Consider the following 20505-nt stretch of genomic DNA (forward strand, 5'->3'; position numbering starts at 1 on the left):
ATTTATTTTCTTCTTTTTTTTTTCCTAGGTGATTCTACTATACAATTAAGGATACAAAATATTGGGGAATAAAATGGATCTACAGCTTTGTATTATATCTCAAGAGAAAATTATTTTCAGTCAAAAATACAAAATGGAAAATATGATTTTCAAACAAAAATCTTAAAAAATACAGTAAATATTCCTACAACTTATAAAATTCTGTAAATATAGAAATCCTATTTAGTTCTACATTTCTCGGAAGTATTTACTTAATAGAGTACCCTTAAATAATATTTCTCTATTATATAAATGCATAGTGCAAATTCATACTCCCTTTTTTCTTAAAAATAATTTTAATTTCTTCTTTAAAAATGTGAGATTACTTACAAGTAATAAGTAGTAGCTGATATATTTTAATCAACTAAAGAAACAACGTGCATTGTTTCAGATTAGTGAATACTGATATAGTCCAGACACATATGAAATGTAGATACTAACACAGAATTCTGTGGTATTTCATATATCTGGAATAAGTCTATATTTATATGTATATACTAAGGTCACACCATAATTATTCAACCATTCCACTACCGATGAAAGTTCTATCAAATTTTTTGTGATTACAAATTATAATACATATTTCTTTACATACTAGTCGTTCTATTTCTATGGGTTAAATCCCTACTGATAACAGAATGCTGTATCAAAGGTATAGCCATTTTTAAATAAGGACTAGTAGATAATTTTCCTAAAGGTTAAGACAAATAATGCCCCATTGAAAGAACAAGGGGGGGGCAATTTTTCTGTAATTCATTAATATTCAATATTAATAAAAACTTTTATATAATTCCTAAGTTATTGGTTTTACAAAAGTGGCATTTCTCCATTCTGTTGCCACAAACACATTTAATCCTACATAAAGTTTTCTGAAACACAAGTAAATTTTATATAAGACAATTGTACTTGAATAATTTTTACATTACTATTTATTTTCTTTGAATAGAGACTATTCACTTACCTGAAGACAAAAGGCTATTGATCATCTCCAAAAATGTAGGATGTACAAACTGATAATCCTCAAGAAGTAAAACTACCTGTTGTGCTTCAATTCCTGCAAGATTCAGCACCTGCCCAAAAAAAAAAAAAATTAGTACTCTTTATGTATTTTGACACAGTTAAAAATTATCATTCTATGTAAAGTTGTCACTATTATGCATTTATATTTGCATACTCAAAATTAAATCAAACTTTAGCCATATAGCTTGAATAGTAAAATGTACCCACAAATAAATGTGAGCTGAAAGAAAACTTAATTATTTTAGAACTGGAATATTAAACCAAAAACTAAGATTATTTTATATGTACCCACATATTTCCTCTATAAATCTCACCATTTTGGTTGTTATTCATATCCATCTAATATCCCATAATCTGAAGTACCTAGAACTTATAAATCTCAAAAAAAGTCTCTTAAAATCTGTATAAATAAGAATGTTATTTTTCTAATATTTATGGAAAAAAATCATCAAAATTAAAAATAAATACTGTTATATATTAGAGTCATAAAGATGTTAGAAATCATTTAGAAAAATAATATGAATAAAAATCTAATAAAGCAAAGGATCATGAGCAACTTACATGTTTGAGATCATTTGTGAACTGCTTCAATTCATATCCTCTGGAAATCTTTGGAGAAAATAGCACTGCTCCATGCATATGACTGACTAAAGAAGTGATGGTCCTACGCCCCACACCACTGCGTCCTGCTAGTAGAAGTGAACCTCCAGGAAAACTCAGTACTCTATCTATTCTAGACATGTACTCCAGAACTTCTTGGAAAAGTAAAATATCTAAATTCTGGTTATCTCGTCCATAATGAATAAGACCCTTTCAAAAAAACAAAAAGAATATTTTCTAATTAATAAAATACTAACTACACAACAAAAATATTACTTATCTAGATTAAAATATTATTTTGATACATTCAAGAAGAATAAAGTAGTTACACACTAATATTTTACCTATCTAGTAATACATCTTTACAGGCACTAAGAAAAAACTCGTAAGATGTCAAAGAAGTTCAAGGGTTCACAAGAATCACCCTTAGGCATTAATACATTAGTAAAAAGTATGTGAGATAGTTGGTTAATTAAAACTCTCAAAATTTATCAGTTGTAATAAATCAATGAACATGGACTATGAAACAGTCTCAGAACTCTAGAAACCTCGTGCTTAGAAATGCTTTTATGAACTCTTGTTCTTTTGTACTACTTGGGAATGACTCAAAAGCCCGTGTAAGTACCATGTCCTGCTACAGATTAAGCAAAAGAATGTAAAAAGAAAGAAAAGACAATTAGAGTATGTTCACAATATACTTAACAACTTTTAATATTCCCAAATATTGCAATATCAATTCCAGGCATATCAATCAGTCCACCAAACACACCATGACAAAAAACTTTTCCTGACATCAAATCCATACTAACTCTCAATATGCAACACTGTTTCTTCTTTATTATAACTAAACAGAAACATAGCAAGCAAGAGATATAGAAAGAGAAAGAAAAAAAAAAACCTGTACACAGTGTTACTCCAAGTTTCAATGGACCATGAGCATAACTATCATCTGTAAGCCTGATAAAAATTCGATTCTCTGGGTCTCACCTACTATGTTTGACTCTCTCGAGATGGAACCCAGGAATCTGCAATTTTTTTACACCTTCAGGTGATTCTCATACACACCAAAGTTTAACAATCACTGATATATGATGATTTCTCAATTAATGTTAAGCTTCATTAATATTTCTAATAAATACCTTCTTGCAAATATATCTTAGCAATTTTACAAGGATCTGTATAAAGCACATCTGCTTCTAGTTATGTTAAATTCAAAAAGAGCAGAACAGTTTTGTCTATGATTTAATATTCCCATGATCTCCAAAGGTTTCCCATAAATAACAGTAATCATAACAAATCTTAATTCGAATTAATGATTCATATTATACCTTTTTAATAACATCCTTGAGATCTGAAGAGTTTAGTTTTCCAAGTGGTTTTCCATGTGGAGGTAATGGTTGCCTTAGGGCTGCCGTTGATCCTAAATTATGTTGGGCTCCCCATGTAACATAGAAACTATCTGTAGAAATAAAAGATATGTTGCTTTATATGCATTATTAGTAATGGAAGAATCAGTAAATATATTTGTTATTAAATTATTTTTCGTTTAGTTCAAATAAGATTATCCCCAGAAATAAATTCAAATTATATTAAATATACAAAGATAATTACTTGGAATATCAATAAAATCAGTTAAGATACTTCAAATTTAACATCAAACGCTGAGAACTGGCTGACTGTACCTTTGTTCTATATTCTTCCCCTCCTTCTTCCCCGCAAATGAACTGGCTTTCTTCTAACTTATCCCTTGTCTATTCTCAGTTTATCCCATTTTCCTCCTTCTTCAGAATCACCACATAAAAATTGTAAATTAGGCAGAGAGTGGTAGGGCACACCTGCAATCCCTGTGGCTTGGGAGGCTAAAGTAAAGGGATCTCAAGTTCAAAGCTAGCCTCAGGAATTTATCACGGCTATAACTTAGCCAGACCCTCTCTGGCTTACCAATACCCTGTCTCAAAAATAAAAAAATAAAAAATGTCTGCGGATATGGCCTGGTGGATAAGCACCCCTGGGTTCAATCCCTGGTTTAAAAACATCATAATATAAAATAATACGGGCTGGGGTTGTGGTTCAGTGGTAGAGTGCTTGCCTAGCACATGTGAGGCCCTGAGTTCAATCCTCAGCACACATAAAAATAAATAATAAAATAAAGGAATTGTGTCCAACTACAACTAAAAAAATAAATAAATATTTTTTAAAATAATCTCAAAAATCCCTTTGAGAAAGAACATAGATTCATTACTATTTTCACGGGTCCCTACTGATAAAATTTTTTAAAATAAGCAAATTTTAATTAGAAAACAAAAATCCCCAAACTTCCCTTAAATTTATCTAGAACATTATGCATATTACCATATAAAGAAAAACTACTCACCATTCTATTGAAACCTTTCCTCCCCAACTGCTTTGGGGGATGATTCCATCATGTACCCTCCTTGCCACATGCCCAACTCTACCATATCCTAAAGTAATAACCATCATACCTTCTCTACACCCAAGCTACTTCATGTTCTTCTCCTTGCCTTCACCATCATATTTCTCACATATTTTTCTATCTGAAAAGATCACCATACTAACTAGTTTATTTGGGAACAACAACAAAGCTCTAATCTCCAAATCCAAAACTTGGCAGTCATTATTCCAACATGAACTTCCCCAATATCCTTGAGGCCTTTCCTCCTTGCAACTACATGACCCTATGCATCAAGCCACAAACCACTACTGCTTTTCAGGCTTTTGCTTATCCCTAATATTTATTTTGCCCCAAGATCCAAATTCAGCCTTCTATTCTTTCAATTCTAAAGAGTTCTGTATAATTATTTACCTTTTTCAGTGGATCGAGCTGTCAACTATTTACATACCCAAAAAGTCACTCATTACTTATTTCGAGGCAAACTTACAAAGCTCTAGTTTAGTCTCATGTTTGCAATTATTATTAGTAGACCTAAAATTCACAAATTCATTCACTTAACATTTAACTACTGAGCACCAGTTGAAACATTGTACTCCCTGCTTGACACAACTAGTGAATAAGACAGACATGATTTCTATCATCATATTTGATAAACTCTTTGTCTATTTGCAAAAGATTCAATTAAAACTTACAAATATTTAAAATGTACAATGAATGTTTTTCAGCAACAAAATTATTTATATAACTACATTACCTTCACATCTCATTTTTGCTCACAGGAGCTACTATAATAGCCTCCTAACCTTCATCCCTGCTGTAAGTCTCTGCCCCTCAAGGATATTCTCACAGCTACAAGAGTAACACATACATAATAAAAACTGATTGTAACATGCCACTGTAATATCAATTTCCCACTCCTTTAAAAAAAAAAAAAAAGAAGAAGGATGAGGAGGAAGGAAGGAAGAAAGAAACTCCAAACTCTTCATAAAGGCCCTCTGCAATTTAGCTCCCACTGACTGCTTAAATCTGCTATCTCCCTCCACATTCTACAATAGTCCTCTGAAGCCTTGGTTTCTTTGCATTTTTTCTCCTCTCCTGGATTGTCCTTCTCCTCTTCCTCACTCATCATATTCATCCTCTAAAATCCAGTTTCACAAAACAGTTTCTCAAGAATCAAAGAGACACAACAAAATAATACTGGGTCACTTCAACACACCACTCTCACCAACCAATAGATCTTCAAACTAAAAACTAAATAAAGAAACTATAAACTAAAAAATAATTAATAATTTAGACTTAACAAATACATATAGAACTTTTTATCCATCAATAACTGAATACACTTTCTTCTCAGCAGCACATGGATCATTTTCTAAATAGACCATATCTTAGGCCACAAAAAGCAATTCTTAGCAAATACAAAAAAAAAAAAAAAAAAACAGAGATATCTTGCATTTTATTAGATAATAGAATAAAATTAGATATTAATAATACAATTAAAAACAGAAGCTACTCTAACACCTGGAGACTACAAAATACAGTATTGAATGATCAAAGGATAGTGACGAAATCAGGGATGAAATAAAAAATACTTAGAGGTAAATAAGAACAGTGACACAATGTATAAAAATCTCTGGGATACTAGAAGGCAGTTCTAAAAGGAAAGTTCATTGTATTGAACTCATTCATTAAAAGAATAGAAAAATCACCAAATAACCTAACTTTATACCTCAAAGCCCTAGAAAAAAGAAGAACAAATCAACACTAAAACCAGAAGACAGGACATAACTAAAATGAGAGACAATATTAATGAAATTGAAACAAAAAATTTCAAAAAAATCGATGAAACAAGAAGTTGGGTTTTTGAAAAAATAAAACAAAATTAATAAATACTTAGCCAAGCTAAGGAAGAAAAAGAGAATATTCAAATTACTAAAATTCATGATGAAAAAGGAAATATCACAAAACAGATACCACTGACATACAGACAATAATCAGAAGCTACTTTGAAAATCTATACATAAAATAGAAAATCATGAAGACATCGACAAATTTCCACAGACATATGACTTAAGCAAATTAAATCAAGTGGACATAGAAAATTTAAACATATCAATTTCAAGTAATCAAATTGAAGATACCATCAGAAGCCTACCAAAAAAGAAAAGTCCAGGACCAGACGGATTCTCAGCCAGGTTCTACCAGACCTTTGAAGAAGAGTTTATACCAATACTCAAATTATTCCATGAAACAGAAAAGGAGGGAGCCCTTCCATACTCATTCTATGAAACTAGTATCATCCTGATACCAAAACCAGACAAACACACAGCAAGGAAAGAAAACTTCAGACCAATATCCCTGATGAACACTAATGCAAAAATTCTCAATAAAACACTGGCAAATTGCATACAAAAAAATATTTAAAAGATAATTCACCATTATCAAGGAAGGTTCATTCCAGGAACACGAGGTTGGTTAAACATATGGAAATCAATAAACGTAATTCACCACATCAGTAGAAAAACTGAAAGCATCCCCTCTAAAAACTATAACAAGACAAGGATTCCCTCTTTAACCAATCCTATTCAACACAGTCCTTGAAACTCTACCCAGAGCAATTAGACAGACACAAGAAATATGACTAGGAAAAGAAGAGCTCAAACTATTCGTATCAGCTAATAACATAATTCTACATTTACAAGACCCCAAAAAACTCACCACAACTCATAAGTGAATTCAGAACTCTAGAACTCATAAACATATTCAGCAAAGCAGCAGGCTATAAAATCAACACCCATAAATCAATTGCATTCCTATACATCAAGATGTATCGGCTGAAAGAGAAATTGGGAAAACTATTCCATTCACAAAAGCCTCAAAAAAATAAAATAAAATACCTGGGAATCAATCTAACAAAACAAAAGAGGCAAAAGACCTCTACAATGAAAACTAAAGAACACAAAAGAAAGAAATTGAAAAGAACTCAAAAAGCGGAAAGATACACCATGTTCTTAGATAGGCAGCATTAACAATATCATGTCATTCCTCATAGAAATATAAAACAGTCATGATATTCATTTGGAAAAATAAGAGATGCAGAATAGCCAAACCAATATTTAGCAAGAAAACGAAAGCAGGTGGCATCACAAGATGAAACCACAATTATAATATAGAGCAACAGTAACAAAAACAACAATGGTATTGGCACCAAAACAGACATGAAGATCAATGGAACAGAATAGAAGACACAGAGAAATACCCACAAAAATCCAGTTATCTCATACTAGACAAAGGCACCATAAATATACACTGGAGAAAAGATAACCTTTTCAACAAATGGTGCTGGGAAAACTGGAAGTCCACATGTAGCATAATGAAATTTAACTTTTATCTTTCACCTTGCATAAAACTGAACTCAAAATGGATCAAGGATGTGGGCATTGGACCCTGTACCTACTAGAAGAAAATGTTAGCCCACCTTCTCATCATGTTGACTTCAGAACCAACTTTCTCAATAAGACTCCTGAAGCACAAGAAGTAAAATCAAGAATAATAAATGGGATGAATTCAAACTAAAAAGCTTCTTCACAGCAAAGGAAACAGTCAAGAACATGAAGAGAGAGCCTACAGAATAGGAGAAAATATTTACCACCTGCAATTTAGATAGAGCATTAATCTTCAGGATATACAAAGAACTCAAAAAACTTAACACCAAAAAAATCCCCAAATATCCCAATCAACAAATGAGCAAAGGAACTGAACAAGCACTCCACAGAGGAAGAAATAAAATGGTTAAGAAATATATGAAAAAATGTTTAACATCTCTAGCAATTAGAGAAATGTAAATTAAAACTAACAGTTATATTCCATCTCACTCCAGTCAGAATGGCAATTATCAAGAATACAAGTAACAATAAATGTTGGCAAGGATGTGAGGGAAAAGATACACTCATACATTGCTGGTGAGACTGCAAATTGGTGCAACCACTATGGAAAGCAGTAAGGAGATTCCTTATAAAACTTGGAATGGAACCACCATTTGATCCAGTTATTCAACTCCTTGGTCTATACCCAAAGGATTTAAAATCAGCATCCTATAGTGATGTAGCCACATCAATGTTTACAGCATTTCAATTCACAATAGCTAAGCTTCAGAACAAACCCAGATGTCCTTAAAGAGATAAATGGATAAAGAAATTGTAGTACATATAAAAAATGGAATATTATCCAGTCATTAAGAAGAACGACTTTATGACATTTGGCCCAAAAAAATGAATGGATCTGGGACTGTTATGCTAAGCCAAATAATCCATTCCCCCCCCCCAAAAGAAAAAAGAAAAAAAAAAACAAAGGTAAAAAATTCTCTCTGATATGTGGATGCTAACACACAACAAGGGGGTAAGGGGAAGAAAAGAAGTCCACTGGATTAGACAAAAGGGAATGAAGGGAAATGAGAAGTAAGGGGAATAGAAAGGGCAGTAAAATAATCAGGCATAACTTTCCTATCCTTATCCTATATCCTATATTTGAATACATAATCAAAGAAATTCTACATCATGTACAGCCACAAAAGGATCCTACTTAATATAAGTTATATATTGTCTCTCATTTTAGTTATGTCCTGTCTTCTGGTTTTAGTGTTGATTTGTTCTTCTTTTTCTAGGGTTTTGAGGTATAAAGTTAGGTTATTTGGTGATTTTGGGGGGAGGGAGTACTAGGGATTGAACTTAGGACACTTGATCGCTGAGCTACATCCCCAGTCTCACTGGGCTTTTGCTGAGGCTGATTTGATCCTCCAGCCTCAGCATCCTGAGCCACTGGGATTACAGGTGTACAACACCATGCCCAGCTCAAATTGCTAATTCTTGACAAAGTTGCTAAAGCAATTCAAGTAGAAAGCCTTTTCAGTAAATGATGCTAGAGCAAATGGACATCTATACCAAAAAAAAAAAAAAATTAACCTAAGTCTCATTCCTTAAATATATAAATTAACTTAAAATGGATCACTGATTCCAATTTAAAATATAAAATCTTTTATGAAAAAACACAGAAGACAGTCTTTAAGATCTAGGACTAGACAAAGAAATCTTAAACTTGATATCAAAAGATCATTAAAAAGAAAAATTGATAGGTTAGACTTAACAAAATTAAAAACTTTTTATCTGTGAAAGATCCTTTTGAGAGGATGCAGGGACAAGTTACAGAGTAGGGGAATATATTTACAAATAAAAGACTAATATCTATATATAAGTATTCTCAAAACTCAACAGTAAAATAGTAATAATAATAATCCAATTAGACAATAGGAAAAAATGAATAGTTCATCAAACAGGAAAGACAGAGGGTAAATAAGCACATGAGAAGATGTTAAACTTTACTAGCCACTCACAAATATAAATTAAGCACACAGTTACCAGAATGGCTGAAATAAAAAATAGTGACAACATCAAATGCTAGTAAGAATATAGAGCAACTAGACCATTCATACATTGCTGATAGGAACATAAAATGATACTGCTGCTCTAGAAAACAGCCTGGTAGTTTCCTAAAAAATGAAGTATTTACCATATACAACCTGGGAATTGCTTTCCTGAGCTTTTATCACAGAAAAACCAAAATATATGTTTACACAAAAACCTGTACATACATCCTTACAGAAATTTTACTCGTAATACACAAAAACTGAAAACACCCAGATGTCCTTCAATAGATGAAGAGTAAAGAAATAGTGGAACATCCATAGAATGGAATATCAATCCATCCATAAAAAGGAAATAACCTGTTGAAATATACAACTTGCATATATCTCCAGAGAATTTTGTGGAGAGAAAATAACATTTTTGAACTGACAAAACTGAAAAACAGATTAATGGTTTCCAAGGAATAAAAGAGAAATAAGCTATAAAAGGGAACCACAGTAAATGCTTGTGGTTATAATGTAAATGTATCTGGATTTGGGGAGGGTTGTTTTTTTATTATTGTTGTTGTTGTTTGTTTGTTTGTTTGTGTTTCTCTTTTAAATCTGGGAATGAACCCAGGGGCTCATACATGGTAGGCAAGCACTCTACCATTGAACTACAACACCAGTCCTATTTTTTTTTTTAAATAGGGTTTTACTGTTGTCCAGGCTTGAACTTGTGATAGTCCTCCAAAATTTTCTGTCTTAACTGCATTGATGTCAATATCCTAATTGTGATGTTTTAATTTATCCAGAAATTACCACTGGGGAAACTCAAGTAAAACTTACATGTGCTATTCCTGTATTAATTCTTACAACTGAGTGTGAATCGACAATTACCTCAATTTTCTTTTAACTTAAAACATTTCAATGCAAATTTCTCAAGAAAGAATTCACTTGGCTCTTCTACAAATCTGAAATGTTGGCTCCATCCCAAACATATTCACAAACATAATATTACATAAGCCATGCTCTATAGCAATGACCACTTTACCTATTTCCACAGATCTTCATAACATCTAAACAAACTAGCAATAGTTACCACCATACGCAGATTTTCATATCTGTTTCTGCTACTAGATTATAAGTTTCTTGAGGATAAGATACATCTAGTTTATTTTTATGTCCAAAATTAAATTTTTCTTAATGAACTAATATTTCACTATGTAAAAATCCTGTGTGCCTAGATCTAAGATGTCAAACCTGTATTTAAAAAAATTTTTTTAAACTTTCTTTGAAGAGAAAAGCAAAAATTTTAAAAACAGCAATACATAATTTATTGAGTCTTACATAAGGTACTATGAAAAATATCAAATATTAGAGAATCCAGACACTAGTAAAGTGTTAGTACTATCTAATGATCAAAGAACATGCCACTTTCTTTGCAAGAAAGACATCCTACAGACCAAAAGGTTCAAGTTGCAAAAGATTGCACCATTTAAGAAACAGTCTTTCCATGAAAGTTTATAGGCTGTAATGACATAAATTCTTATTCAGATTTGAACTAAATCTGAACTGCTATCAGGCTTCTCTCAACACTTCATCTTGCCTTAGGTTCTCTAGAACTCATTTCCTAATTCCAAATCTTGGGCAATACCCTAGAAAATTCCTTATATCAACCTTAATTTTCTGCCTACCTTTAAAAAACAATATTTCTAGATTTCTAATTATGACCCTGGGAACAATATCACATCTAGGAATATACAATGTATTATATGAAATGTTTTTGAAGCCTAGCTTTATATTCTGAAAAAGTGAATCCATTTTGTTGTGTGAAATCAATTTTACTAGGAAATATTTCCTTACTGTGGTCTTTTCTCAAAGGCCTTCTCACCATGATAATTTTCTATTAGTCTCATAGCAGATTTCAAAATGCAAATTGGTTACTAAGTGGTAATAATTCCAAATAGCTGCTTTGAACAAATGATGTTATACTTTGCTTATCATGACAATGGAAAAAGCTGGTAACAAGAATATATAGGTAGTACTGTGCTAATGCATTATGGGTAGTGGCAAGAAAAATAATGGCCATTACTATTAATCAAAAAGTCACTGTATACCTGGGATTCTGTGAATATTTAAATATTATATGCCGTTTCTATTGACTGAGAAAAGAAATGGTTTTTATTCTGCACATAATACTGAAAATAGATTCTGATTTTAACATATTATAATTTATATCAATACCACCTGAATTTCCATCATTATTAAAGAAGCTATCTTTAAAAAACAAAAATTAAAAGTCATAATAAAATGTGGCTTTTTTCAATGATTTGTAAGTTTCATACACATATAGCTATATTGAAAAAACTCTAATAGTGAAAATGTTTCAGAAAAAAACATTTTTATATCACAAATGTAAGATAGTATTGCATGAACCCCTTCTCCCTAAGAACAATTACTGTCATTATATTTTATCTAGATCATATTACAGACATCTAGCAAAAAATAACAAAGCAGTTCCCCTTATGGAAAAATTAGAATTATCCAAAGCTTTATTTGTTTAGGCATGTGAAATCATGCTACAGGTAGAAAAATAATTTTAAAGTTTTCATAGCAATTATATATATACAAAACTCTATTATATTACCTGCCATATTCTCTAATATATCCGAGCCCCAATCTCCTTGAAACACTGATGTTAAAATATTATCAAACAAATGAAGCTCCTTTGCACCAACAATTTTGTCACGAAATAAGCGCCGTGCTTCATATGCTACAATTTCTAATACATAATCTATTGGATGGTTGGAGGATCCTAAAAAAAAGGCAAAATTTTCTTTAATTGTAATAAAACTAAATTATTTCAAAATGTCTGTTTAATAAAATATTAGAAAGAGTGAGAAACTACATACCATAATTTTGGCATCAGATACATTTTTAAAAAAAAAGAAAAAGAGTTAAAATTTATTTTATTAGTAAAACTATATGTTTTGTGATTTAAATATACATTTAAAACACTATTATCTCTAATTGTTCAATAAAAATGTCATGATTTCAAAAAGCACATTAAACATAGCTCAAAATCAAATTTTAATAGTGACAGCAATAAATCACTTGAAAGAAGAAATATGATCACTTTTATAAAAATATTTTAAAGTAACCATGATATTTAAATTGAATATTACTACAATTCTAATTTAAAATACAATTAATTATCATAGTACTATTACATCTATTTCTACCATAACTATATCATAAAAGCATGCACACAAATACACATATACACATACATGAGCAAAACTTACCTCCCTCTAAATCATATCTAAATAAGCCAAGAACCCACTGGGTAAGAATGCAAGGAGTAAAGAAATAGTGGCTATAATCATCAACTGTAAATTTAGCCCGCACCTGAAAAAAATATATATATATATTGTAAACAATTTGTCAACTTTCTTGAACATAATCATGCTATAATTTTCAGTCACCTTAGACCTTAGAGAATGACAATATCTACCTGTGTGTAGAAACTTACTTAACAGAATTGATTTTATTAGTTATCATATGTAGTCTACAGTATATAAACATTTTAAAACATTATTCTACTAGGGTTTTATAGGTTTCAACATACTGCTAATGGTTGTCTGTGGCAAAAAGAAAAAAGAAAAAGAAAAAAGCATAAACAGCCCTGCTAAGGAAGTTCAGGACTTCATAACCTAAACTTCATAAAATGATGGTTGCAGTTCCAAGAGGCTCAAAGATCTAGGCAAGATCCATTTTCTAATGGGGGAAACCACAGAGCTATTTTATGTTCAAAAAGTCATTGAATCAATCCCAGCACCCTTCCTCAAAAGAGCCTGTCCCTTCTAGTAAGAACCATTACTCTTAATCTGATCTTGATCACTCACCATCTTAATTAATTTTTTTTTACAAAGTAACTTCTTGCTTTCCAATGTTACTTTCCCCACTTGTACTCCAATACTATAAAAAGCATCTTCCACATTTTTCCTAACTTGCACATTCTGTCCTTTACCGAGAAAGAACTTCTTTTATCTCCAACCACTTTGTAAATTTCTATTCATTTTTGAAATCTCAGATCAAAATTAACCTACTCCTTAACAACCACCATATATAATAGTTTTATACTCAATAAAACTCAATCCCTCATTAGACTATTAACTTCTATAGTGAGGAGAACTGGTCATCCTTGTATCCCTAAGACTACCACTGGCAGTAAAAAGTACTCAAATGTCTTCTGCATTCTCCATGCCTATTCTTAAGTAATCTTCTCCACTTTATAAAGGAATATACTTTAGACATTTCCTCACAGATAGAAGGAAAGAAATGAACTCAAATGCTACTGTCAGGTTTGAAGCATGGTTGATGGAAACTGAGAGAAGTCAGGAGAAAGGCCAGAGTTTGGAAAGAAAGTGAACACCATTCTAAACATGCTAAATTGGAGCTGAAATCAAAGTAACCATCTAACACTAATTCATTCAACCAACAAATATGTTTTAACCATCTAACACTAATTCATTCAACTAACAAATATGTATTGAATTCCTTTTAGAAACTACACCAGAAATACAATAGAATATATAAGGTACACATTTCACCTATCCTCAAAATGTTCAATCTCTAATAGAAAAGATAAATAAAAAACAGGAAGATAAAGCTGGACATGAAGATGAAAATTAAAGGTATATCTCTGGGAACAATAGCAATACATATGAAAATTACAATATAATTGCATATATACCTGTTCATAAACTTGTACCATAGAGCCTGCTAAGAGATAAATTTTTGATGAAGAACCCCAAATAGAATGATTCTTCAAATTTTTATGTAGAACTGCTTCCAAATATGCTCCATAAATTGTTTGTAATTGCTCTCTTTCTGGGTAACTAAAAAAAAGAGCATATGAGAAAAAAATGAAATAAATAAATATTCTAAATTACTATTGTTTTTAAATTTTTTTTAGTTGTAGATGGACACAATATCTTTATTTTATTTATTTACTTTTATGTGGTGCTGAGAATCGAACCCAGTGCCTCACATGTACAAGGCAAACGCTCCACCACTGAGCCACAACCACAGTCCCTCTAAATTACTATTTTAATGTTAAGTTACAGTAGCAATTGGGAGGGGGTTTCCACAAATTTTTATTGGCACTTTATAATTATATATGATAATGGAATCTATTATTATACATATATTAGACAACATAATTTGGTCAATTTTGTTTCCCAGTTCCTCCCTGCCACTCCACCCAGGGTCCCATCCTCTTTTCTAATGGTGTTCCTTCTATTTTCATAAGACCCTCCCCATCTCTTTCTTTTTCTCTTTTTTCTCTCCAGCTTCCACATATAAGAGAAAACATACAACCACAGACTTTCTGAGTTTGGCTTATTTCACTTAAACTAATGCCTCAAGTTTCATCCATTTTCCTGCAAATGACATAATTTTGTTCTTCTTTATAACTAAGTAAAATTCCATTGTGTATGCATACCATTGATGGACACCTAGGCTATTTCTATGATTTGGTTACGGTGAATTGTGCTGCTATAAACATGGGTATGCATATATCACTATTATACACTGACTTTAATTCTTTAGGATAAATATCAAGAGTGGTATATCTGGGTCATGTGGAGATTCCATTTCTAGTATCTTGAGGATTTTCACAGTGGCTCTACTAATTTGCAATCCTACTAACAGCATAAGAGTGTTCCTTTTTTCCCCACATCCTCTCCAGCGTTTATTTTTATCTATATTCTTAATGACTATCATTTTAACTGGAATGAGATGGAATCTCAGTGTAGCTTTGATTTGCATTTCTGCAATTGCTAAAGATGTTGAACATTTTTCATATATTTGTTGGCCCGTTGTATTTCTTATTTTGAGAAATGTCTGTTTAGTTCATTTGCCCATTAACTGACTGGATAATTTATAGTGGTTTTCAACTTGAAATGTTTTAAGTCCCAGATAGTCAAAGGCTAAAGCTAGGCTCATGGTTCCTGTTTTCACTTGAATCAAATTAAATCCCTAAGTATATACTGTCAAAAAATTTAAGTCCTATTTGGGGATTCCAATGAAATTATTTAAAGACAGATTGTTGGAAAAACCACTGATTTTTAGAAAGCAGCAAAAGGAAAATCAGACTTATAAAAAATATTTTGAAATAAGTCATATCTATATATAAGGCAGAATCCATCTCAGAACTATAAAAATAGAAACAACACATAAATAAAGAATTAATCTCTTTCTCCAAAACAAAATTAATTTCCATACAGCTTAATTGGTAGAGTAAAATTTCAGAAAGAGGAACATTAGTAGATGAAGTGCAATTAGTTTGAAAGCATAAAGACAGAGTTTGGTATAGCAAGACTGTAATAAAATAGGAGACAGTGCCATAATTGGAAAAATTCAGGATATACTGTAACAACTACAGATATGGATTGCAGAAATGGATAGATGTATTAGTGCTGAAGACATTAACCATTAACATAACCTAATTCTCTGATTTGAATCTCTTTTTATTTCAAAATATCTTCAAAAATTGAATAGTGCTTTTTGTTTTGTGAAACATATAAAACATTTAAATCTAAAATCTACCATCTTTACATATTCAAAAGAAATAAAATCAGTATGTCAAAGAGACATCTGTACTCTCACATTTATTACATCACTATTCACAAGGGCCAAAAAATGGAAGCAACCTAAGTGCCCGTCAACAAATGAATAGATAAAGAAAATGTAGTATATAAATGCAATGAAATACTATTCAGCTATAAAATGAATGAAATCCCTCATTTGCAACAGCATGGGTAGAACTGGTTATGTTAAGCAAATTAAGTAAGGCACAAAATGACAGATACTGTAATATCTTTCATACATGGAATCTAAAAATATTGATCTCATAGAATTTGAGAGTTGAATGGTGGTTTTCAGAGGCTGAGTATAGTAGTACAGAAGTAGTAGAATAGGGAGAGAGGGAGGAAGGGGAAAAGATTGATCAATGAGTACTAAATTAGAGCTAGATGCGTGTAAAAAGTTCTGGTGAGCTTCTGCATAGTAAGGTGACGATGGATAACAACAATGTATTGTATATTTCAGAAAGCTAGAAAAAAGGATTTTTTAATGTTTTCTCCATAAAAAATGATAAGACTAAGGAAGTATATATGTTTAACCTAATTTAAACATTATATATTGTACACATGTATCAAAACTTATATGGTAACCCAGTAAAACATACTATATTTATATTGCATATTGTTAAAACATTTTGAATTAAAAAATTAAAATCTACCACTTTAATTCCTGATACTGATACTTTAAAACACAGACTATACAAAACAGTCCTCATTTCCTTATATATTTCTAAAACATAAAATGATTTGATTAAAGCCTTTATCATCCTAAATTATTAGTTTGGGAAGGCTAAGAAAAAAATATCAGAGTTTAAGTTTGACCATTTTACCTTCTACATTTTTTTTTTAATTTTTTATTGTGGGTTGTTCAAAACATTACAAATTTCTTGACATATCATATTCCACACTTTGATTCAAGTGGGTTATGAACTCCCACCTTCACCCCATACACAGATTGCAGAATCACATCAGTTACCTTCTACATTTTGAAACAGTATCATCAGTGGAAACCTTTAAATAAGATGCAATTATATATAATGTCTCTTCAAATTAAAAAAAAAAAAACACTAAGATACATACTCTACTGCACAAAGACGAACAATAGAAGTAAATCTGGTAGTAAGCTTGTGTCTTCCCAGTCTTCCTCCAGCTGACATAGAAGCTACAATTTGAATATTTTCTAAACCAACCCATTCCAAATTTTCATCATAAAATCCTTGATACGTCAAAACCTATTTGAAAATAAATGCATTTTAAAATGTTTATACTTTAGATTTTTCTAATCAGAATATTTTGTCTGAATTTCAATGATTTCTAAATGTAATTATCATCCTCTAATACCTCAAGAATTTAAGATTGAAATATATTTAAAATTCTATAACACTGAAAAATAATACAGTACAATCTGAATTTAATGTTAGCTGAATTATCTTCATTTTAAAACCATTTTTCTTGCCAGTAAACATAAAAATCCAGATGATATTATAAATCTATTAGCAATTATCCAAAACAAAATATCAGGAATGGGGGAAAATATTTTGGCTTTTTCCTATATTTTATCATATTCTGCAGTTACATGGTAAAGCTAAATAAGCATAGTGAGCTCTACGAATTTGGCATTTCTAATGAGATTTGAATAACATAAACGAAAAAATCCTGCACACTGTATAAGAACGTGTGATTTTGAATTCTGAGGCAAAAAGGGAGACTAATGGGTTAAAGCTGACAGAAAGGGGTATGGATCAAGAAAGTATAACTGCTGTCAGATACATACATACATACATACAAAAATAAAGTAAAAAATTCTCCAACTCCAATACCATCCCCAGCTTCTGCTTTCCTCCTTGTTTTTTTAAAAAATAAAAAGGACAGGAGATAAATGTGGAATAAAGGTTGTTACTTTCCCTGTCATATATTATTTCAATGTAATACAAACTTCTAAAGGAAGGAAAATGAAAGAAAGCAACCTAGAACAAGTTCACTCTATGAATTCAAGTTCCATGACACACACTAAATAAAACTGGCCCTAAAGAATAAAAGCAGATTTTCTATCTAGAAGAAAAATTATTGGAATTAAACTGTTTCCAATTATACCAAATTATACCACGTAACAAGACTTACCTGCTGTAAGAAAGCTACCAATGTACTGGTCCCCCATTTATCAAGCTTAGGAAGGTTGATATCTTTTAAGTACAAAACAAGTCTTTCACAGTCCTTTGGTCTATATACTCGACCAGTATTAGTACTGATTACCATACAAGTCTGGCTCAATTTCTGCAGGAGATGCCGAGAAGTAGTTTGTGCACTACAGTGAATTGTAGCAATTTGAGTGGACCGGAGTTGAGAAAAGGCATACCTGAGCAGCATCCTGCAAAAGATATATGACATTTGACTTTGAAAATATGACCAACATATATTTTCTATTTCAATATAGGACTTTTATTTTACAAGTATTTTAATTTCTAAATTATTATGATGATGTTTAAAATGAAAATGGAATACATGGATATGGTATCCACTATTATCACTGTAACTTTTTAAATTTTAGATTAGAAAATAAATGTATATTTTAAGGTACTACTGAGATTTTTTTCAGCCAGAACAGTCAAAGTTCTCAATAATTTGGTTTGATAAAGTATATATAGAATATACTAATTCTGTTTCCCTACAGTTGAAGGAAAGATTTTAAGTTCTCCTAGATTAAAAAAAAATATATGATTCTATAGAATTTTTAAATGACTACTCTCCTAACAGAAATATAAAACTAATAATTCACAGATTCATTATTTACAAAACTACACCCTATAAGCCTTAAAAATAGATGTATTCTACTAAATTAAAAGCTAAATCAAGAGCTGCAAAAACAAAAAAAAGCAAATAACAATAAAAAAGCTAAACAGAGAACTAACTTCAACATTTAAATTTTATAATTAAAACGCATAGTAATTTACAACTAAGATATTTATTTCTTATGATTGTATGCATATAATTAAGAGTAACTTCTCAGATTGTTCTTTTTCCATTAGAAATCATATAATCAGGCAAATGACATATTCTTCTCCAAAATGATGTTTTTCACAAATAGTGACAAAAGACTCCTCCAAAAAAATTAAATGTTATTTTAAACAAAAAAAAATATAAAAACTATTAAATAATTGGGAAAGAGGGACATAAATCCACAATATCCACTCTATCAACAATCTTCTTACCCTTTGCCACATCCTTCTGGTCCTATGAGAATAAATGGCTGTTTGGTACCAGAACTTAACCAAGGTTTGAAATAATCTAGACCTCGTTGCATATCAGGGGTCTGAATAACTGGTAGAGCTTGGCCATTACTGAAATCGTCAGCTGTCAAGTTTTCTGGCTTCTTCAGCACATAAGATGCCAACTGACCTCTACTTGATTCATAGTAGGTGTCCATTGGTTTGTGAGGGTCTGGAGGAGATTCTTGTGCCCAATTAAAAACCTTAAAAAGAAAGAGTTGTGGTAAGTTTTTATGTACTTCAAACAGAATGTGTAATAATGTTTTTTTCCCTGGTACTGAAGATTAAAGCTAGGGGTACTTTACCAGTGAACTACATCCTCAGTCCTTTTTATTTTTTATTTTGAGACAGAGTCTCATTAACTTGCTGAGTGTCTTACTAAATTACTGAGGTTAGCTTTGAACTTGGGATCCTCCTGCCTCAGTCTCTTGCTTGAGCTGCTGAAATTACAGGCATGCATTACTGTGCCTGGATGAATGCATAAAATTTTCTAATTCTTCCAAGTAAACATCCTCAAACTAAATCATCTTAATACCAAAAAAAAAAAAAAAAAAATTTACATACACTAAACCTACTTACAAGCAAAATTAATAATTAAAGTGATACTTCATCTTCACTATTTTTCTCTAAATGATCATTTAATAAATAAAAGTACCTAGAAGATACCAACTTAGTGGTATAAAATATTCAACTTTTAATGGAGTTCTTATAAACATTAAATCATTAATTGTACAGTATAGGCATCCTAAAATTCCTCATTTCCAACATATCTTAGTACTACACACTTCGGTGCTACCACTACTACGCTCTATGTGTTATTCTTTTCCTTAATACTGTAAACTCTTATCTGTGCAGATGTAAAGCAGAATTCAAATATGATGCTGCTCTTCAAAATTATTTTAAACTTTGGCAAGAGAGTCTCTGCTTCAAAGCAGCTCACAGAATAGCACTGAGTGGTAACAATGACAACAGAATCAACAGGATAGTCACGGTAATGGAAACAGAACAGAGAAAGCAATAAATGGTGCTATTAAATAAGCATCAAAAAGAGAAAAGAAGCTGAAACATAATGCTGGAGGCCAACAGAAAGAAAATCCCTTATGGTGTAGAATTTAACTT

General features: G+C 31.2%; 1 protein-coding gene across 5 annotated transcripts in view; it reads right to left on the reverse strand.

Annotated features, from left to right (window-relative positions):
- The window catches only part of Dync2h1 (dynein cytoplasmic 2 heavy chain 1), a 381051-nt gene that overhangs the window by 289766 nt on the left and 70780 nt on the right, over window positions 1-20505 (reverse strand). For 4 of the 5 annotated variants that reach the window (XM_058586626.1, XM_046466597.2, XM_046466588.2 and 1 more), the window contains exons 42-50: window positions 19330-19589; window positions 18242-18488; window positions 17201-17352; window positions 14230-14374; window positions 12779-12881; window positions 12121-12288; window positions 2988-3118; window positions 1621-1869; window positions 1001-1109 (exon numbers count right to left, since the gene is read on the reverse strand). In XM_058586626.1, the coding sequence (XP_058442609.1) occupies window positions 1001-1109; window positions 1621-1869; window positions 2988-3118; window positions 12121-12288; window positions 12779-12881; window positions 14230-14374; window positions 17201-17352; window positions 18242-18488; window positions 19330-19589 (1564 nt within the window). The remainder of the gene's footprint in view (window positions 1-1000; window positions 1110-1620; window positions 1870-2987; window positions 3119-12120; window positions 12289-12778; window positions 12882-14229; window positions 14375-17200; window positions 17353-18241; window positions 18489-19329; window positions 19590-20505) is intronic. The other variant, XM_046466604.2, reaches the window with a different exon arrangement.

The sequence above is a fragment of the Marmota monax genome, unplaced genomic scaffold, assembly GCF_021218885.2.
Source record: "Marmota monax isolate L192 unplaced genomic scaffold, Marmota_monax_Labrador192_F-V1.1 WCK01_AAM20220418_F8-fsc00045, whole genome shotgun sequence".
Classification (NCBI taxonomy): Eukaryota; Metazoa; Chordata; class Mammalia; order Rodentia; family Sciuridae; genus Marmota; species Marmota monax.